Source organism: Pelmatolapia mariae, linkage group LG10_11, assembly GCF_036321145.2.
Source record: "Pelmatolapia mariae isolate MD_Pm_ZW linkage group LG10_11, Pm_UMD_F_2, whole genome shotgun sequence".
In the NCBI taxonomy this organism is placed as follows: Eukaryota; Metazoa; Chordata; class Actinopteri; order Cichliformes; family Cichlidae; genus Pelmatolapia; species Pelmatolapia mariae.
Window position 1 is genome coordinate 3,119,578 of NC_086236.1, and position 21,890 is coordinate 3,141,467.

The 21,890-nt window shown below is 43.2% G+C and overlaps 1 protein-coding gene across 3 annotated transcripts in view; it reads right to left on the minus strand.

Moving 5' to 3' along the window:
- Positions 1-1,915: 1,915 nt before the first annotated feature.
- The window catches only part of LOC134637827 (uncharacterized), a 49,529-nt gene continuing 29,554 nt past the window's right edge, over positions 1,916-21,890 (minus strand). For 2 of the 3 annotated variants that reach the window (XM_063488351.1, XM_063488350.1), the window contains exons 7-10: positions 19,259-19,384; positions 3,776-3,829; positions 2,999-3,130; positions 1,916-2,895 (exon numbers count right to left, since the gene is read on the minus strand). In XM_063488351.1, coding sequence (XP_063344421.1) covers positions 2,618-2,895; positions 2,999-3,130; positions 3,776-3,829; positions 19,259-19,384 — 590 coding nt within the window. In that variant the 3' untranslated portion in view covers positions 1,916-2,617. The remainder of the gene's footprint in view (positions 2,896-2,998; positions 3,131-3,775; positions 3,830-19,258; positions 19,385-21,890) is intronic. The other variant, XM_063488352.1, reaches the window with a different exon arrangement.

Below are 21,890 nucleotides of genomic sequence, written 5' to 3' on the forward strand. Positions count from 1 at the left end.
AAAAGCGGCGTTCAAAGACAGACGAAAACGCCGTTTTTTCCGCCACTTGGGTGGTGCATTCAAGGCGCCATGTGAGTGGCGGAAAAAACGGCGTTCTGTCGGGACAAACGCCGTTTTTTTCGGCGTTTTAAATAATTAAACAGCGTTTTTTACACCATTTCTTAACCAAAGTGGCGCTATTTGGCACTAATGGCTTGCCATACTGATCTGCTTTTGAATTTTCGCGGGACCCACAATCGCGCGTCATCGCACTTTTCCATTGACTTTACATGTAAACCTGACGCTCTGGTCGCATCTATCGCGTTCGGTGTGAACACACCGTAACATGGTAGAGTCGGTGTTATGGCACTGGTGTGTATGGCTGGGTCACTGGTGTTTATTGATGATGTGACTGCTGATAGAAGTCAGTTACATGGACAGAACATGTCAGGGCAGCAAAAACCAAAGCCTGTGTTTCTGACCCACAGTTCTCTCCGCTCTGCGGTGAATTTACCTTCTCTATATCAGGAGTAAATTTCATGTTTTTTTTCAAAGTGTTGAATTTTTAATCAGAGCCAACACTGAATGTGACTACAGGCCAGTGTTTAATACAACTGCAGATGTTCTGTTGCTGTTTATTCTAGAGTCTGTGCACTTTTCATACAATCACATTTGTCCTCACATAACTTCCTCTTTTGTCCATTTATATTTTCTATTTTATTTTGCAGTATTTTATTTTTAGAGTACTTTAATAACCACTTGTAACTGCACTTTATTTATCTGCATTTGATTTATTTCAAACTATTCTGTGTAGTTTCTTCAAATGTCCTCTAATTTTATCAATCCTCAATCGACGTAAATGATAACATAGTACATTACCCTCTATCATCTTCTATATTTCAGGCTCTGAACACGCAGCCGTGCATATCTTTGAATATTACAGGAAATTCAAAGATATCCATGAACAAACCTGATAATTACTCAAAACAGACTCAAGAGAAGGGTTCATGTTCTCCATCAGTGACACAGTACAGACTTTATTTCCTGTGGATGGATTCACTTTGTTTGATTTGACTGGAGAACAGAGAGTCCTGCAGGCTGATGTCACTCTGAGCAGCTGAATGGTTTCATGTTTATTACAAACCTGATGTTCTTCATGACTTTGTCATGAGAAAATTTGTGAGACGTGTGAGTCTCTGGCTCAGTGTGTCAGCACTCACCTGTAACAGGAAACACTGTAGAAGCACGGAGAGCCTCTGACTCTCTGATCTGAGTTTGTATCCGAGCCAGCAGCAGGCAGCTCCTTCTCCACCTCCTCTCGCCTCACCTGTGTCCTCCTCATTCCTCTTAAAAAGGATTCTTATACCCACTGTTGAAATGTTTCAGAGGTGACTGTGCCCATGATAACAGTGATAAATAGATGCATGAATACACCTGCTCTTTGATAAACAATTCTTTTAAGAGATCCAGGCTGTTCAAACTCTCTCTCTCTCTCCCCCTCCCTGCTTAGAATCTGTATCTCTCATGCAGAACATCATCAGGAAAGCGCAGTCGATCACGTCGGCCTCTGAGCATTCTCTCCATCCAAACTGATCCTCTCATTCTGAACACCTAAATCTGCAGGATTTTCTAAATGTGGTGACACCATTTACAAAGCAGCTGAGAAACAATAGAAGCTTCCACAAGATTTTAAGCCAAAGCTCAGGACATAATCAGCTCCTGACCAGGTTCAGCAGACGTTACCATGGTGATTTAGCCAGAAAAACTGAGTTTGAGCTCGACGTAGCTCGCTAAACCACTAGTCTCACATCATAGGTCGCCCCTCAGGTGTCACTTAACCTGTGATAGTAACTCCCAGCATGTGTAGGTTTGATCTCTGCGCTATGTATGAAACACATATAAAGAAATCAACAGTGTTGGTTCAATGATGCTTTTATTTTGAAACTGAAGAATAGAAAGAAATAAACCCGAGTAAGTTTACAGTCAGGTATCTGTGTCTGGATCTGGATTCAGATGAAAAATAAGGAAACATTTCAGCTTCTAGAAATTCCTCCACAGCACTGACACACATTTTTATATTAAACTAAATCAGCTGTTTACATTTTTATCATGATAGTTAAGTTTAACATCTGTTAAGTGTTTAAGAAAAATACCTGCATGATTATCAAAGAAGAGAAAAAAGAGGAACTGTTGGATTTTGCTAAACTTAACAGGAAAGACTCCAGTTAAAAGCAAACATGTGGGCCAGCAGTCACCAAAATAACAGACTGACCAACACAGGACAGTGGAGCCAATAAAAAATAATGCAGTTTACCAACTTATAGAAAATAGTCATGACCTGATGGAGGAGCAGCACTTTATGAAGGGCCGACTCAAAGAAAGGACAAAGAGAAGAGAATCACTGAGCATTTAACTGGATTTATTTGAATCAAAGATAAGAAGAAGAAGTAAATTATCTGAGTCAGTAGAATCAGAGGAGAAGTAGAAACAAATAAACACTAAACTAGAACCCAACCAGAAAGAGAGAGAGAGCAAGAAACTGATTCCAGCAGGTGATTTACTTCCTGTTTTCTAAAAATGGCTAAGCTCCGCCCACACAGGACAGTCTGAACAGGAAGTGTTGGAGCTGTCACACCTATCACATGGTGAAGATCAGATGACCACTAAAGGTGTTATGATGACCTTGATTGGCATGCATCCTTGCATTAGCCAAGAGACGTACAGACACCTGATCTCCAACCTCTAGAAGCAGTGAGGCTCCATTAGAGGCACTCACCCACCCAGATGTTGGATGTTCATATGCAAGAAAAATATGTTCTCCGTTCCTAAATAACACAGCACCTACACGCACGTTTCCATATCCATATACACTCCAGTCAAAGTGGTAGACTCCTCTCACTGGTGCAGTGAAAATACCTGTGGGACATTTGTTTTTGTTAAAAGGAAAATCAGCTGTTAGAACATCTGGAACATCAGCCTGACATCAACATAGCTGAGAAGTGACATTCAGTGTTATTACCTGTGGATGGGTTGTAGGCATTTCCAATGTTTGTGACGACACGTTTGAAGATCAGAATAATCTCAATGTTAAAGGGTCCAGTATCTCCACTACCTTGATCCAGCAGAGAGGCTGAGAAAGCCACCTGTTTGACTGAGAGAGAGAGAAATGTCATTATTTTAAACTTTCTGTTTTAGAGTTAGACTCTTCCCAAAAAATTGACCATGACAAAAACTTGATTCTCCAATGAAAGAAATGTTTGACAGCTGGAAGTGTTTCATTGTCACAGAAGAAATCAAACTCTGGATAATCCACATACTGTGTCACCAGGTGGTCGGTTAGTTTGAACCGTTGCCCTCAGATATCATGTGGAAGAAATAAAAACATTGTTGGTACTAAAGTTGCCCCTGTGAATGAACTAAAGATATTCAAACACACTAGCGCCACCTTGTGGACAGATTTATAGCTCTGACATATGTTGAGCCTCCAGAGTTTGTTGGTTTCTGTCTGCAGGTGGCGCTACAGCACAAATACAGCTTCAGATGTTCACAGAAATGAGAGTTTGAGCAGCCTTGTGTCTTCAGACACTTTGTCTTTAACTGTAACACATTCCAGTCACTCGTGATGTTGAGCTGATCAGAGCAGGTTTTAGTTTCAATATCTAACATTACGACATTCAAACATAAATACTAATCTGGTCAATTTAATATTTAATATGAAACATTGTTTATAAAAATGTGAAAATGTGTCAATTATAGAAATATTACAACATTTCTATTTCAGATTCCCACACAGTACCTTGTAACTGCTGCTTCAGCTGGTCGATCTCGGTCTCCAGCTTTGCTACTTGTTCTGAAAAAAGTGCAAATTAAAGGAAATCTTACTGACAGCACACAGTGATTCACATGTTTTTATCTGTAAGTAAGAAAGTAACATCTTTATCCACACTAGGGGAGATTCTAGGTTTAACCTTGCAGTGCATGTATTTAATATTGAGGGAATATGCTGTTTACAAATGTCATCAGTAGGGATGGGTACCGGTATCCGGTGCCATTCTGACATAAACGGTAGTAACCAGACCGAAAAGCAGCGCACATTTCGGTGCTTTATTTTGGTGCTTTTTTTTTTCTTGAGATGTCATACACTTTGGATTCTAGCCAATCATTTTACCTTTACAAAGATAGTAGGCGGGCCCAGGTACGTACGTTCTTTTAGAGCAGAGCTACAGATTAAAAATGCCCAAGGCGAAGCGGTCAAAAGTCTGGCTGTACTTCGCAGCAAAAGATGCAAACTCAGCAGCCTGCAACAAGTGCTTTAAGCCCCATGCCCCCGGTACCGCGAGCAAAAAGGAGGAGATCACGTTTAATCGGTTATAACACGGGGTGAGAAATATAAGTCCAGACATGTGTGGTATCCACAGAAACCTCTGAATCTCAGCTAAAATGTCATATAAACCATTTCTACAACCACCAAACTCAACGAAAACAAGCCGTGATTAAACGAGCAGTTATGTAAATGCGCACAAGTCCGCTAAACAAACAAGGCGAACCAGAAATTCTCCAGACTTCATGTAACCGGCTAAAGAAAAGCTGGTTATCTTCCAGAGCTATCACCAATTCCAAACACCAAGTTTCACCACACTCTGACCAAAATTCACTGAATGAGCCGCAAAAGAAGACCACAAAAACACACAGCGGCGCAAATGCACTAAGACAGAAATTGGCTTACCGTCCAGATTTCCTCCGTTATTTTCGCCGGTAGCCGGTAGCCACATGATTATCATCAGTTACCACGCCTACCTAGCCGCATCAGAGTCGATTTCTTCTTCTTCTTCTTCTTTGTGTTTAACGGCGGTTGGCAACCAACGTAAAGGAGCATTACCGCCTCCTACTGTTCCGGAGTATGGACAGTGAGCTTACAATCTGTATTCCAAAAAAAAAAAAAAAAACCTTACACTCTTTCATAAACACCTATAACCTTCAGAAACCCCACCAGTTCCCTCACCTGTGCCCTACTACCCTCCAACACACTCTTCAGATTAAATTCCCCAATTCCCCGCTCCTTCAATCTATTCTGCAGAACTTTCCTCTCCACATCATAACCCTTGCACCGCAGTATTACATGCTCTACCGTCTCCTCCTCCTCCTGGCACACTCCACAAAGCTCTGTCTCATGTTCTCCTATCACCTGTAGTGTTTTATTTAATGCACAATGTCCCAGTCTAAGCCTGGTAATGACCACCTCTTCTCTCCTATTACCCCTATACAACCTACACCCTGCCACCTCCTTCTTAAAATGATACAAGTGCCTGCCCTTACTCCCAGAATCCCGCCGCTTCTGCCACTCCTGAACAACCTGCCTCCAAACAATACCTTTTGCTTCAGATCCGCTGCTTTTAATTTCCATCTCAGTCAGGAACTCAGCGTAATTGGCAGTCCACAAATATAATCAAACAGTATATGAGCGACTATGGCCTTTGCGATGCATGGCGCTCCCTCCACCCCAACAGTAAGGAATATTCTTTCTTCTCACATGTTCATCACTCCTACTCTCGTCTGGATTATTTTTGGGTCAGCAGCTCACTGCTGAGTGACATTTCAGACACTGAGATTCACCCTATAGCGGTCAGCGATCATGCTCCTGTATCTTTAACACTAATGCACAAGAATAATACTACGCCAAGTAAAAACTGGAGATTTAATACATCACTGCTCAAAGATGAAGAGTTTATCAAATACTTTAAAAAAGAGTGGACTTCATATTTAGACTTTAATGACACTCCCGGAACATCAGCTTCTGTTCTATGGGAAGCAGGGAAAGCTGTGATGAGAGGTAGAATAATTTCTTTCTCATCACATAAAAAGAAAGAAGAAAACAAAAATATTCAGGAATTAGAAAAAAACATCAAATCCTTAGAAGAAGCCTACGCGTCCGACCAAGATCAAGAAATAATGAACAAAATATGCAAAACAAAACTAGCATTAAATGAAATTATTAATAAAAAAACAGAATTCCTAGTACAAAGACTTCGCTTGCAGAATTTTGAACACAGTAACAAATCCGGTCGACTTCTAGCTAACCAGTTAAAAATAAATAAAGAAAAAACAACTATATGTGCTGTTAAAGATCTATCTGGGAACACAATATATGACCCTGGAAGAATAAACAACATTTTTAGGGATTTCTATGAAACTTTATACTCACCACAAATAAACCCGTCTAAAAATGAAATTGATCAGTTTCTTGACAACGTAGCTCTTCCAAAATTACTAGACAGTCAAGCAATGGCACTGGATTCGCCACTGATGCCAGGTGAACTCCAGGAAGCCCTGACAAGTATGCCCAATAATAAGGCTCCAGGTCCAGACGGCTTTCCTGCAGAATTCTACAAAGAATTCTGGACAATTTTGGCACCAGTATTCCACAGAATGTTGCAGGAAATCAAGGAAAATGGCAGACTACCACCAAATATGAATTCTGCCAACATTAGTCTCCTACTAAAACCAGTCAAGGACCCTTTATTTCCCTCAAGCTATCGTCCAATATCTCTTATAAATGTAGACCTCAAAATAATCTGCAAAGCTCTCTCAAAAAGAGAAAATAACCCCCCTCTTAATTCATCCTGACCAAACTGGTTTCATAAAAGGTAGGCACTCATCAACAAACACTCGTAGATTACTTAATTTAATAGACTACTCATGCAGTAAAAACATTGAAACCATAATATTATCTCTAGATGCAGAAAAAGCGTTTAACAGAGTTAACTGGAAATTTTTATTTGCAACTTTACACAAATTTGGTTTTGGAAACTCTTTCATAAACTGGATAAGAATATTATACAATTCACCAACAGCTTGTATCAGGACAAATGACCAGACATCCTCCAGCTTCTGTCTCCTGAGGGGCACCAGACAGGGATGCCCACTCTCCCCTTCACTTTTTGCAATTTTTATCGAACCACTAGCGGCAGCATTTAGACAGGCTACAACAATTAAGGGCATAAAATGTAAGAACATAGAACATAAAATCAGTCTCTATGCGGATGATGTGTTGCTTTTTCTGCAAAACTCACAAACCAACCTTTCTGAGGTAATTACTCTAATAAACTGGTTTTCAAGAGTTTCAGATTATTCAATTAACTGGCCAAAAAATAACAGTTCTTCCCATTACCTGCTCCTTCCATAATTCTTCTTCTGCCCCACTACAATCTGGAAATATTAAATATTTAGGTATTAATGTTTCTCCTAAGCTTTCAGACTTAACTAAATTAAACCACATCCCACTTCTAAAGAAAGTAGAAGGCGATCTGACTAGATGGAAATCTTTACCCATATCACTCATGGGAAGGGTCGCCACTATAAAAATGATGATCTTGCCAAAAATAAATTACTTATTTTTAATGATCCCTAACAAACCATCACAAGATTGGTTCAGATCTCTGGATTCATATATTTCTAAATTCCTTTGGAAAGATAAACCCCCGCGTATCAGCTTAAAAACACTACAAAGAACCAAGGATAGAGGAGGATTAGATCTGCCTAACTTTCAACAATACTTCTTAGCCAACAGGCTTCAGTTCATTTCAGAATGGTTAAAACATACCTTCTTAGATGAACCTTGGCTAGATGTTGAACAGGCACTATGCAACGATCTAGAGATTTCAGACCTACCATTTATCAGCTCAAACATCAAAAGACATGAATGCTTTAAAAGCATCAACATCAGCTCTTCTCTGACAGCATGGTGGGAGTTTCTAAAAATAACGGAGTCTTCATTAATCCCATGCAAACGTACACCTATCTGGAATAACCCTGACATATTACAAAACAATAATATGATTAATTTTCCAGAATGGAGTGGTAAAGGAATTAAATACTTAGAACATATATTAGAGGGAACAGAATTTATTCCATTTGACAGACTAGTTACACAATATGAGATCAACAAGAAAAGATTTTTAGAATATCAACAAATTAAATCCATAGTAAAAAAGAAATTTTACCTCAGTCAAGCTGAATTACAAACACCACCAAGTGCGGTACACTTTCTTACTCTTAAATCCCCCAAATTATTATCTAAAATATACAGAACACTTTCTAAAATAGATGAATCAATATCCCTTCCTATTGCAAAGTGGGAAGCAGATTTATCAGTAAGCTTAGATCAAAACTTCTGGTCTCAGGTGTGCTTAAAAACCTTTAAATTGATTAAAAATCCCAGTCTGCAATTAATACAATACAAAATACTACATAGAGTGCACTATACTGGTCATCGGATGTTCAAGATGGGCTTTACATCTTCCAACAACTGCTCACACTGTCAAGGCAATACACCAGACAATTACATCCACGCTCTTTGGTTCTGTCCACCAGTGCAGAAGTTTTGGCGTGAGATATGTGAAGACTTATCAAAGTGTCTGAAATGTAACATTCCAGCCTCCCCTTTAGTATGCTTGTTGGGAAAATTGGATGATGTCACTACAGAAACTAATACAGTCCACATGGTTTTTACTGCCCTATGCATTGCCAAGAAAACGGTCCTCATGAACTGGAAAAATAAAAATAATCTTAATCCTAATCAATATAAAAACCATCTAATAGATCACATTAGTCTCGATACAACCTCTGCCACCACATTAGATCAATCCCTCTGGGCTCCTTTGATCGGCTCCATCACCTAGCGGGGGTGGGGGGTCGTGGTTTGGTCCCGCCTTAGCTATTGTGGTTGATGTGGAGGTTGGGAGGGGCTTAGGGCGCCTGGAGAACCCCTAGAGACGTTATCCCTGGAGGGCTCAACCCGGGGGGTTGTGGTCACAACCTGGTTAGTGGCTCTGGTCGCTCTTAGAGGGTGTTCTCCTCGTGGCTGCGTGCAGCGGGGCTGGGGGATGGTCTGTACTGGCGGACGTAGGTTACTGGCCTGGTAGCCTGGCTGCCCCTGAGTGTATCCGGGGCAGGTGGGGGGGCATGGGGTTCGGGGGTGCTTCGTCTCCGTGATGGGGCTCTGGCTGGGCCTTGGGGGCTTCGGTCCTCGTCGGTGTGTCGCCGAGGTTGTGGGCGGGTGGGCGCACAGGGGCTCAGCCCTGGCGCAGGGGGCCTCTGGTGCATCGGCCTAACTGGGGGGCTCTTCAACTGGCAGGGAGGTTGTTCCATACTTGCAGAAGTCCACTCTGCAGGTGGGGGAGAGACATAGGAGAGGTGGAGAATAAACCTAACCTGGGTGTCTGTTGTCTTGTGTAGTCTGGGAGATGATTGAATGTTGGGGTGGGTACAGTTTCCTCTGCGGTGGGGTAGGGTGGGCTTCCCCGGGTCCTGTGGGGCTTGGCGGTGCTGCTACCGTAGGCCCCGGTCTGGATGGGCCTGGGCTCCCTTGCCTTGGTGGGTACCAGAGGACGGGGGTGCCTACTGGGGTCAGCGGGGGAGCTGGCCCTAGGGAGGGGCATCTTGCCCCTCCCTTCTTTTCCTCCCCATCCCCGGCTGCCTCCCTCTTCCCGCTCCACCACACCCACCCACACAGGTAGGGCCTGTGGGGGTGCGGGTGTGTCACCAGGGTGCAGGGGAGGCATCCCCCCCCCCCCCCCCCCTCTGTCCCCTTCTGGCCACCTGTGCCTCAATTTTATTCCACAACTTAGACATCCACATTCCTCACACTCTCATAACACACACATATATATATAGGGTCTTGAGGGTGACCACGTTAACGGCGTCCAGTGGACGGTCTGTGTATTCAACCTTACCTCTGGCACCGGTGCCCACCCCTCAATTTTAAATCCATGTAGATATTGAGGGTTCTCGGGAGGGGCCGTGCTAACACCTGCTGCTCTCTGGCAGCAGCACCATGCCCTCCCTTGTTTTAAATGCACTTTAGAACAACACGCAGCAACACTACACATGAGCGGGAGGAGGGAGGTATGGGGTCTTCACACACCCCCGTTCTCTACTAGCCATCGGGGCAGGGGGCTGGGAGGAGGTGTTGGCTGTCCGATGGGCCTCCCTGCTGCCGCGGAGCCTGGGGCGGTCTGCTTGCCTCCACCCCGGGGGAAAGGGTCACATCTCTTGGGTCTGGGTGCCGTTTCCCCCTCTGGGGGTGAGGGTACCTGGACCCGGGGTATAGAGTATGTTTGGGGAGTGTGATTGTGTGTACATGTCCATGTATGTCTATTACTACGTTGGGTGAGTGCTGAGTGTTTGTATATGTGTGCATGAGGGTGGGAATGCATGTTTGTGTCTGTGTGTGCCTGTTTGTCTGTGTCTATATGTCAGGTCGGGTCTTAGACTCCACCTCTCTGGGAACACCCAGGCCCTCCAAAGTGTGGAGGTCTATCTCCCCTCACCACACTCCCTGCCAGTGACTGATGCCCTCAGGGGTTGGTGCATTGGTGGTTCTTGGTGTCCAGGGCTGGGCGCTCAGGTATGCACCAGCTCACTCCCGGTGGCTACTTGGCGGGGCCTGGTGCCTGTCGCTCGGTCAGGCCTCTTCCGGGGCAAAGGGGACCCCCCGGGCCTCCGGCCTCGGGGTCTGCGGCTCGGTTCACTCTGGCACAGCTGGCTGCCGGCAGAGCCGGCGGGCACGCCAGTGCAGCCCCCTCTGGCTTCTGCTCCGTGGCTACTGGGTGACCCCTCGTCTGGGGATCTCCTCAGCCCTTCCCAGGAGGGTGGCACGGATGCCCCTCCGGTGGTCCACCTTGGGCTCTCGCACTCTGGGGCCTCTAGATGTCTGAAGCCTGGATCTTCTCCATGCCTGCTTCATGCCCTGGGGGACGGGGCTATGGCCCCCCACACCCTCTAGCAGACCGTTACATGGAGAAACCTTCTGTATACAAGCGCGCTGATTCACACAGGTGTGCACACGGGTGTTCACTGTTCGTAGACATAAACTACACCTTTCTTAGCTGCTACTTCAAAGCACATTGTGCGCTGTCTGTCCTGTGTGCTGCACAACAACATTCAATATTTAGTATTTACTGCTGTTCACACTTAGCTAGATTAACGGGATGGTGTTGTGTTTAGTATGTTGCTTTGGTTTTTTTTTTGCTTGTTTTCTCTTCTTTTTCTCTCAACAGGTGATCCAGGAGATTTTTTTTTCTTTTTCTCTTTGTCTTTGTAAGTGCCCTTTCTCACTGTCCCTCTTCCCTTCTGTTTTTCTTTTCCGTCCTCTCTTTCCTATCCCCCAGTCATGTCTGTCCCATCTGTAACAACCGAAAATAAAATAAATAATAACAACAAAGGTTGATCAAATGGACCAATACGGCAATGCCATGATGATCCATTTGGCAAAATAAATCCATTTGGTATCCTTGTTGGTCTTCAGACAACAATTCTGACGGCTAAAGAACCAAATGGGACAGACAAAAAAAATAAAAAAAAAATAAAAATAAATAAATAAATTTCCATCTCAGTCCTATGTTTAGTCAATGCTCCTTTTGCCAACCTATCCACCTTTTCATTTCCACTGATTCCTACATGAGCTGGCACCCAAAGAAAGTGAATATTGCCACCACAACACCTTATTCTGCTTATAGTCTCCAGAATAGTAAAGAAAGATGCCCAACGGATTTACTTTACCAAATGGACCATCCCAGCCTTGCCGTAATGGTCCATTTGATTTACCTTTTATTGTTTATTTTATTTTTTTTTATTTTTACTTGCTAGATACGGGACAGGGGAAAAGAAAAGGGAGAAAGAAAGAGGGGGAAAAAAAAACAGCGGAGAAGAGGGACGGGGATAAAGGGCAAAAAACAAAAACCAACAAAATAAGCAGACAAAAAATACATATATCGATCACCTGGATCACCTGTTGGGAAAGAAAAAAGAAAACAAGCAGAAGAAAACGAGAGTAATAGAATAAACAACATCACAATGATATATGGGAATATAACACTAAATACTTAATATTAAACATTATTGTGCAGCACGTAAGATCGACAGCGCACAGTGTGCTTTGAGGTAGGAGCCAAAAAGGGTGTAGTTTGTGTGTGTGATCACCTGTGTGTACACCTGTGAGCATGAGCGCGCTTGTATCTAAAAGGTTCCTTAATGTAATGATCTGCTAGAGGGTGTGGGGGGCCACAGTCCCATCCTCCAGGGCATGAAGCAGGTATGGAGGAGATCAAAACTCCAGACATCCAGAGGCCCCCAGAACACAAGAGACCAAGGAAGACCAACAGAGGGGCAGCCGCGCCACTGTCCCAGAAAGAGCTGAGGAGAGTCCCAGATGAGGGATCACTCAGCAGCCGCGGAGCAGAAGCCAGGGGGGGTTGCAGTGACGTGCCCGTGAGCTCCGCCGGCAGCCAGCTGTGCCTGAGTGACCGAGCCCCAGGCCGAGAGGCCGAGGGCACCCCACCCCCGAAGTGGCCCGAGCGAGCCCCAGGTTCCAGGCCCCGATAAGCAGCCACCAAGGAGTGAGCCAGTGTGTACCCGGACGCCCACCCCCGGACACAAGGAACCACCAACCAATGTCTGAGGGCGTCTGCCACCGGCAGGGGAAGTGGTGGGGGGAGGTAGGCCTCCAAACCTTGGAGGGCCTGAGATGTCCCCAGAGAGGTGGCGTCTGATACCCAACCTGACATATAGACACAGACATACAGGCACACTCAAATACAAACATCCATTCCCACCCTCATGCTCTCATAGGCAATTACTCCACACTCAACCAACGTGGAGACAGACATAAAGAGACGCTGTACACACAATCACACTCCCCAAGCGTACTCTAAGAACCGGGTCTAGGTACCCTTGCCCCTGGAGGGGGAAACTGCACCCAGACCCAGGTGGTGTTACCCTTTTCCCTGCAGTGGGGAGAAGCAGACTGCCCCGACTCCGCAGCAGCAGGGAGGCCCCATACACCAGACCCCAGTCGGACGGCCAACTCCTCCTCCTAGCCCCCCCGCTCCAGCAGGCCGCAGAGACCGGGGGTGTGAGAAGACTCCAAACCTCCCTCTACCCGCTCATATGTAGTGTTGATGTATATGTGTTCTAAGGTGCAATTAAAACCCAGGAGGGCATGGAGCTACCTGCCAGAGAGCAGCAGGTAAGCGCATAGCCCCTCCTGATAGCCCTCAATGTCTACGTGTATTTAAAATTGAGAGGTGGGCAACGACGCCAGGGGTGAGGTGTACACCCTGATGGTAATTTGGAGTCCGTGTTGTGAGCCCACCCCCAAGATCCTATATGTATGTGTTATGAGAGTGTGAGCAATGTGAATGTCTAAGTTGTGAGATAAAATTGAGGCAGAGGCAGCCAGAAGGGGACAGAGGGGGGGGGTGCCTCCTCTGCACCCTGGTGACACGCCCCTACCCCAAGGCCCTGCATGTGTGGGTGATTGTGGTGGAGCGGGAAGAGGGAGGCAGCTGGAGATGGGGAGGGAAGAAAGGGAGGGGCAAGTGACCCCTCCCTGGGGCCAGCTCCCCCGCTGACCCCAGTAGGCACCCCCATACTCTGCAACCCGCCAGGGAAAGGGGGCCCAGGCCCATCCGGACCAGGGCCCAGTGCAGCAGCGCCGCCCGGCCCCACAGAGCCCGGGACAGCCCACCCGACCCCACTACAGAGAAAACTGCACCCACCCCATCATCCACTCATCTTCCAGACTACACAAGACAATAGACGCCCAGGCTGAGATCTTCCTCCACCTCTCCTATATCTCCCCCTCCTGCAGAGAGAATTCCTGAGGAGAGGAAAGCTCCTGCAAGATGTGACAACCTCCCCCACCAGTTGAAGAGCCCCCCAGGTGGCTTGATGCACTGGCGGCACTGGATGCACTCTACCCATTTTAATGCCACCAAAATTGCTACCATTTCAACCGTGTACACTGCCAGTCCATCCGAAGTGCGTCTGTTTATTTCAATATTTTTTGACGGAACTGCTATTCCAAACCCTGTAATTCCAGTATCTGGACTTTTAGCACCATCCGTGAACACATGAATACACTCAGGGTATTCAGTCGAGCTGTAAAAATGAAATGCCGAAACAAGATCGACTCTTCCTTTCAATTTTCTCTTCAGATCCAGCAAGTACCAGTCCACAGGAGGGGTCTCCAATAACCATGGAGGAACAACAGGGAACACTACTGCAGGACAGATTCAGAGTCGTTTTCCGTCAACAACCTCCATTTTAGACCCACCTATAGACACGTGACTGGACAGACGTCACATGCAGTAAATTTGGGCCCACGTGGGTTGTGGCCTTGGAACGTCTGATTGGTTGAAGTAACGTGAACGTGGCATCGTTACTGTGACTCTATTGGCTCAAACAATTAAAAAGAGGTGTCAATCATGCAAATTGACCAAAAGAAGCCAAAGTTACAGCCCCTCAGAGTTTAAAGGGCCAGAGACCAATTAAGCGCTCCATGGCAGAAAAGACCCATTATTACCATGTAAATGTGTGGTTAATTCTTCAAAAACATATTTTTAAAAAAAGCATTTTAGGCATGTTAATAAAATTAATTAATGTCTGCTCTTAAATACCTAAAAAAAATCAACTGGCATGGTGTCCAATTGTGTGCCAGAATTGGACATTTTTGTACAATGTCTGGATATTCATGTATTGACAGCGCTGTAATTTTTCACTGTTTTACTTTAAAAACATAAATCTTTGCACAGATGATGTTTATATGTTGTTACGGTTCTTATCATTTTGCAGAAAAAAAAGAGACTGCTAAAAATAAAAACATGAGAGGTTTTTGGACGAAGTTTGTGTTCTCCATTCTTTAAGCACCGGTTCGAGCACCGTTTAAGCACCGGCACCGTTTCAAAAGTACCGATTTGGCACCGGTATAGGATAAAACCTAAACGATACCCATCCCTAGTTATCAGCCCTTTTCACATTTGCAAACCTCAATACATTTGGATAAACATCACAATGTTACCTCCAAAAGCAACTGTAGTGCTGTAGTGTTTTATCACAAGCACATCCTTGTGAAGGTTTGTTTGATGTGTGGTAAGCTTCCTGCTTTTATGATCCTTTTGGTCAGCAGGAGGTCACACAAACGCACCCCCATGACACACACACACTTTCTCACATGCATACAGATGTTTACACATACACACACGTAGTGCCTTGTCTTAGAACCATTTGGGGGGTTTACGGTGGAAGGTGCTTTTGAGTGATGTGTATTGTGTGAACTGTTTTCCCAATAAAAGGCAGCAAGCGGAGGCCGTCGTTGGGGTCATTTTGCGGTAGGATTCAGAATGCTTTCTGAGACACCGGCTGGGGCCTCCCTTGCTGGCAAGTAAAAGATGTTCGTCTTGTTTTTGTCGTTAACAGGAATAAGTTTCTAAACAAGCGGGGCTTGTGGAAACACAGACCCAACAGCAACCTTATCAGTTGGATATTGTACTGTCTGAGAGTAATTTGGAGTAAATAATGAGAGATTTCAATCCAAACCTGAAGCAAAGGCTTCATCATTCAAAAAGTTAAAGAAGCATTTGTGGCGAAGCAGATGAGATGAGAAACATACCCAGCATTATTTCTCTTAATCACACAGAGACAGTCCACCAAATTGTCAAGCACTTAAAGTATTATTCAGTACAGACACTGGAAAACACGCTGCCACTCCACAGTCCTGTACATCAAGCAAACTGCTAGTAGAGTTTTCTTTTAGTTTTTGACTTTATTTTGACTTGCTGTCACCTGGATCTGGAGGTGTGCTGTGAACAAACACCAAAGCCCAATTTAACCAGAATAGCAGTGGATTTTCTTTTAAAAAACTCACAAAGTACATCAGCACCTTCACTGGCAACTCACAATATACAAGCAGAGTATGGATCAGAATATTCAGAATAATCTCTCATGATTTAAGTTACATTAGCTCATATTTTAACTCTATTTAGAGAACAACAAAAATAAGCAGGCACTTTATAAGTCACAGTGATGTCCCCTCATTATCAGAGCAGTTTGAACTTCTGTTGTATTTCAGTTAAAGTGTGTTTTAAATGTGCATCACTGATTTGTGTCATGAAATGACCTCTTCATCTTCTTTCTGCTGCAGTCTCAGGCTATTATTGACAAACCAGCCTCTGTGTGAGTGACTGTAACATCATGACATCATCAACACAGGACATGAAACCTGTTTTCATTCTGTAGTGGACTGTCCTTAAAATAAACCAGTTAGAAAAATCTAACATTTGAAATGTCGGGGGTGCTGGAGTGTCCCTAAAAGGATCTAAACTCACCTATGCCCCACACTGTGTGAAATCTGTCTCTCCAGTCAGTTTCCTTCCCTCCTTCACTTAGGCATGTACCATAGACTGTATGTAGAAGATGGCCACTAAGATGGCCACTGTGAAGCAGACAATCAATATACTTGAAGACTGGTAGAGTCATTCCTGTGTGTCATTTTCTTGCGTACTCTTTACTGTTCCTCCTCCAATAAAGGCTAAAAATGCTTCATGAAAAAAGGGTCAAAAAACTAATTTATATACCACAAGTATATCCTAGAACTCGCACTTCATTCCTCTTGGTTTATTCTCAGCTGAAAAAATCCCTGTATGATGTAACATCATTGTGGTGGGGCGTGGTCTGCGGTGCCGTGCAGGGAGGGCGGACGCACCTGCACGGCATCCTTAATCACGCCCGCCGAGTTAAAAACACGGGGACTCAGGGGTTGGTGTGTGTTGTGGTGTGATGCAAGTCAATAAAACGGCTCAAAACTATGATCCTTGGACCCGTCGTGTCTCATTCACACCACAATCATGTAGTTCACAGACTGAATTATGACACAAACCTGTGTTCACTGAAATTTTGATTTTGCGTTGAAGAAATGAAACATTGTTCAAACTAAAGTTGCCCCATGAATGAATTCAATATATTCAACCACATTAAAGTTGTTGTTTCAAGTCATATGAATGCACGGCTGCTTTACCCTCCATAAAATGAGTCAGTGAAACAACCTCATCTCTCTGTCTGTGATACAGCAGACATCCTCTTTACTGCATGATGGCGTAGCCATCAATATCACATCATCAGAGTTGGTAAAAGTAAAGACATTCTGTTCTTAAATACAAGTACAAATGCTACTGTTAAGAAATACTCCAGTAACAGTTGAAGAATGATTCAACTTCTTTACTCAAGTAAAAGTAAAACAGTATCGGCTCTGAAATGTACTCAGAGTAAGAAAGTAAAAGTATCTCTTCAGAGACGTTTCTATTTTTGTGCAAAGCCAACTGAACCTTGTGCTTTATTAACATAATAATGAAATAATATGAGTAGATGGGAATAGAAACTTCAGTCTAACTTTTTTTATTGTAATTATGCTCAGCTTGAATCAGAAGGAAAAGAAGCAAAATGGAAGAAAGCTGTATTTTGTGTTACCTACATTGCAGAGGGTGACTTTGCCTCTAAACAGGAAAATGTGTCCAGTCAGGGGTTAAAGTGGATTCAGCAGGTGGAGGAACCGTAGAATCTGCTGTAGTGGCTCAGTGTGGGGAAGAATCACAACTCACAATAATTTCTATTTCTCCAGTAGATTTTCTTAGTGTACAGGCTGTGATCAGCTGACCTCCTGCTCTCTGCGGATGTGCACAACTGAATTCAACCAGATGTGAGCAGATGTGTCATGGCTAATTTACATCCTCTACACTCACAGTACACTTTTACATTAGACACTATACTGTTGGTATGAAGGTGGAATTCAGTCAGAATCACAGCATCATCAGCTAAACTTCATATGAATCTCTGCTACATTTGATGTAACTGTGACCATGAACCCACAGCCACTGTGCACCAGTCACACACTGTTCTTTACTTTAAATCCATCACAGAGGAGCAAACTAACCTGTTTATCCTGTTAGTCTGCCTAACTTTGATTATCAGCAGGTTTCCCAGTATGAAAAAACATAATGTCACATGACTCAATATCTGATTATAAAATATGACTCTGAGAATCTCTGAGTGAAGTTCGCTCTTTCTTTTCTCTCCCTGTGAAATACAGCAGCTGGACCTTTAGCTGCAACACACTGTGAGACAAACTGCACACAAACAGTTTGTGTGTTTGCTGATGTTTGTTGAGCTGATAGAAATGTTGCATTTGAAATGACCTGACACTTATATTTCTCCCTCTACGCTCACTTATCTTCTGTAGTGCTACCTAGATGCTGAAGTACTTCTGGACACCTGCAGTCATTCTGGTGTTGTTGCAAAAATAAATAAATAAACATAAATAAAACCTACCAGCACACTTTAACCCCTGACTTTGGGACACGTCGTCTCTTTTATGCGCCATCCTCTGGTTATTAATAAACAAATGTGTTAAACCAAAAGTAACAAATCTGTTTTGAAAATGTAAGAAGTAGAAAGTCCAGATATTTGTTTAAAAAAAACATGGGGAGTAAAAGTAAAAAGTAGTCCGAAAAAATTCTCAAGTAAAGTACAGATACCTAAAAAATTGTACTTAAGTACCCCGCCCCTGCACATCATACACGTGTATATATATATATATGACATTCATACATATACATTTTGTGCCAGTTTTCTTTCCGACCATCATCCTTGTACTTATCATCACACTGTTTGTGCGAAGGAGAAATAATTTCCTTGTAACTAAAACTGACTCTGAAGTACGATTTCACTAACTCATCTGAACAAAGAACTTCTTTAAAGACCTCCACATTTTGACTTCTTTCACTAAAAACAATAATAATTTTTTCCTAATGTGGCCTAAATATCCCTTCGTACAAAGTCGGAATAAAATATCTGAACATCTAACAAGGAAGTTAGTTAATCAGTTTGTGAGCTCCAGGGGGCGCTACAAAACTAACACAGACTTTAAAGGATGGTGAGCTTTCTTGTATCAGCACAGAAACTGGTGTTTAAGTAAATGTTGAAGTACTTGGTTTAGAAGTGTTTGCCATGAAGAGGAGCTGTGAGCTGTTTCATTATAAACACATTCCAGTCAGTTGCTGATGCTGAGATGAAAACAGACGTTCTGTTATAAAATCTTAAGATGTTTTAAAGTTTCATACTTTTACAATCAAACATGTAAAACAACATATTTTAATATCACACATCATTGGGAGGATATATTTACAGCTCCATGATGGTTTCACTACAATCTCTTTTGACTGCAGCTTCAGCTGATCAGTCTGTTTTCTGTCTCCACCTCTTTAAGCTTCTTTACCTGCTCTTTAAAGCATTTTGTTTTCTTGCATCATTAATTCTCTGAAGATTGCTCCAATATTCCTGTGATAAAAATATTCAGTCTCATAAGAAAACACATAACCATGAATGTTGGTCATTCCTGTTTCTGATGTTCTGGATGTTTCTGAAGTCACATTGATGTATGAAACTGTACCTTGATTCTCTCTCTGTAGGACAGTGATCCGCTCATTCTGCACAGCCAATGAGGCGGTCAGCTCTCTCAGCACAGCATGGATGTCCTGTGGACAGGGTTGTTGGACTGCAGTCTCAGTCTGATCTGCTGAAACAGAGCAGACCAGAAGCAAAAGTGGGAAAAACATGATGATCTTCATTCTGTCACCAGAAACTTGCTGTATAACTGTCATCTGTTAATCTGAGAGTTTTATAACGTGAGGAAAAGAGGCGTGAATGAGGAGCTTACTGCCCCACATGTCCCCTCAGGACCACGCCTCCTACAGGTGCTGTTGGTGAATGACTCAATAATCAGACTTTGACTGCATGACTGAACAAACTGGGTCATGTAAACAGAGCAGGAATGAAGAGATATGTATGTATGTGCATATATTTATATATATGTATAATCTGAACATAAATCATGGATATAACCACCCTGCCATAGCTGTTGTGTTCACCTCGGGTTTGATGTTTTCTACATTTGCCATTTTGACCATATTTGGACAGGAGGGCGGAGCTAACACTACCATGGAGCAGCTAGCTTTGTTAGCGTCCATGACCCACTCTGATGTTTAACAGCATTCTGACTTTTCTGGTGCAAAAACCAGGCGTAAAAATATTTACTGGAAGGCTGAAACGTTGATGCCGTAGATCTTTTAGAAGAACTCACTTACTCAAGGCCTTTTCACACAGGAAGCAGATATTTATTTTAAAACAGTCAGAAAAACTGAAATTACTTAATTTTCTCTTTTTTAAAATGTTTGCTCGAACATTTCAGCCGTGTGTTGATAAAGAGAGCAAACATTTGTTTGTCAAGCTTGTTAATGTGATTAAAGTAGAGTTTGAAAACACATCAAGAATAAAAGCCAGAGTACGAGCTAACTTCCTACCGTCAACCCGAACCAGTTACAGCAGATAGCTGCTCCTCACAGAGCCACATGTCTCTTATTATTAGAAGGGAGTTTTTCCTTTGTCATATGACCTGGGATAGAAAATTCCTTTACAATGAATGTTCATGTGAAAATGTGCAAAAGACAAATCTAGCTGAAGTAGAATTACATAAACTGAAACTGAAACATGAAGTGAAAAATTTCCATATGTGAAGTCGATGTGAATTTTCTATGTTAGAATAACACAGAAAATTTAATAAAGTTTAAAGATTTGAAAGTTTAAATTTTGTATTAAATAATGTAAATCAGACAGAGACAGATAAGGTGTGGGTGGACATGAAATGATTAAATGTCACAAACTTGATTGGATGTTTAAAGTATGAAGATGTGATGTTTAGTAGGAGAGAAAGGGCAAGCAGGTATAAAAGCAAGGTGAAGAAGAGATTCAGGGTTCTTCCCTTTTGACACCTGTGAGATGAGCAGGTGAGAAGTTTGGATCTAAGAGTGTAGCAGCCCTTGGCATCAAGAATAACAGAAGAGTCTCTAACGAGTGCAGCCATTTATTTCATCACCAAACATGGCTCATTCTCTGGACATCGTTGAGCACCCTGAAAACTATCACATTTGAAAAGGTTGATACCCGTACAGTCCCTTTGAACCATAACAATAAGCAATAACAACAAATGAGCTTAAATTAAGTCAGGTAAATTAAAAAAACAAAAAACAAATAATTCTGAGATTCACAGTCACTGATTAAGTGAAACAACAAAGGCTGTTTTAAACTGCGTCCAGGTGCTTTACAATTCAATTGAATAAAATGTAACAACAGATCACATAACATCACATACCTCACTCCGCTTGCCAAAGGTGCAAACTCCTGTGAACACTTAAACATTCGGCCTGTTTCTCATAGGGTGCTGCTAGCTTGAGTGACACACCATGTGCTATGTAACTTAAGTACAGAACGAGAAAGTTAACAGATAACTCACAATTCAAACGCAATAACGTACCTTCCATTAGAAATAAACTTAACACTGAAATTTATCAAAGCATCTATCAAATACAACTTACACGGACTTAATGCAGCTTATTCCTGTTCGTGACAAACTGCTCTATACAGGTTAGAGGGCACGCCTCTGAGCTCATCCGTCATTAATGCTACTGCGCACAGAGTTCCAAATAACGCTGGAGGGAGAACCACAGTCCAACCTGATGGCGGCGCACTAGGTTGCAGCGGCCACACCATGGTGCGAGCTTCGTGTTTTCACTCAATTTCTATTGAGTCCTGGTCTATTATAAAGCTGTAATGTGTATCGGAACTACAGACAAACACATCTATAACTGCCGACAACTTCTGGATTTTGGAAAATGCCAGCAAACTCAACCAGATGGAGACATGCTGGAGAAACTGCGCTCTGGCGGCATTCTGCAAGCTCCGATCGGATGGGTTCCGGCGCCACCACATCTCAGCGTGTGCCTGGAAGTCCATTGAAAACTGTGTGCGAGGAATATGTCTGTGAGGGTTCTCAGTCATCCAGGTCATCGTAGTCTAAGGAGCTTGGAAAGAAAAGCGTCTGGACTTCTTTAAGTTGCCTGAAGATGTTTCACCTCTCATCCGAGAAGCTTCTTCAGTTGTAGGGTCAAATGGCGGAGAGTCCGAGATTTGAACCCTGTGGGATGGTCACTCACAGTGGACATAAAGGAGAGCCATCTCCACGAGAC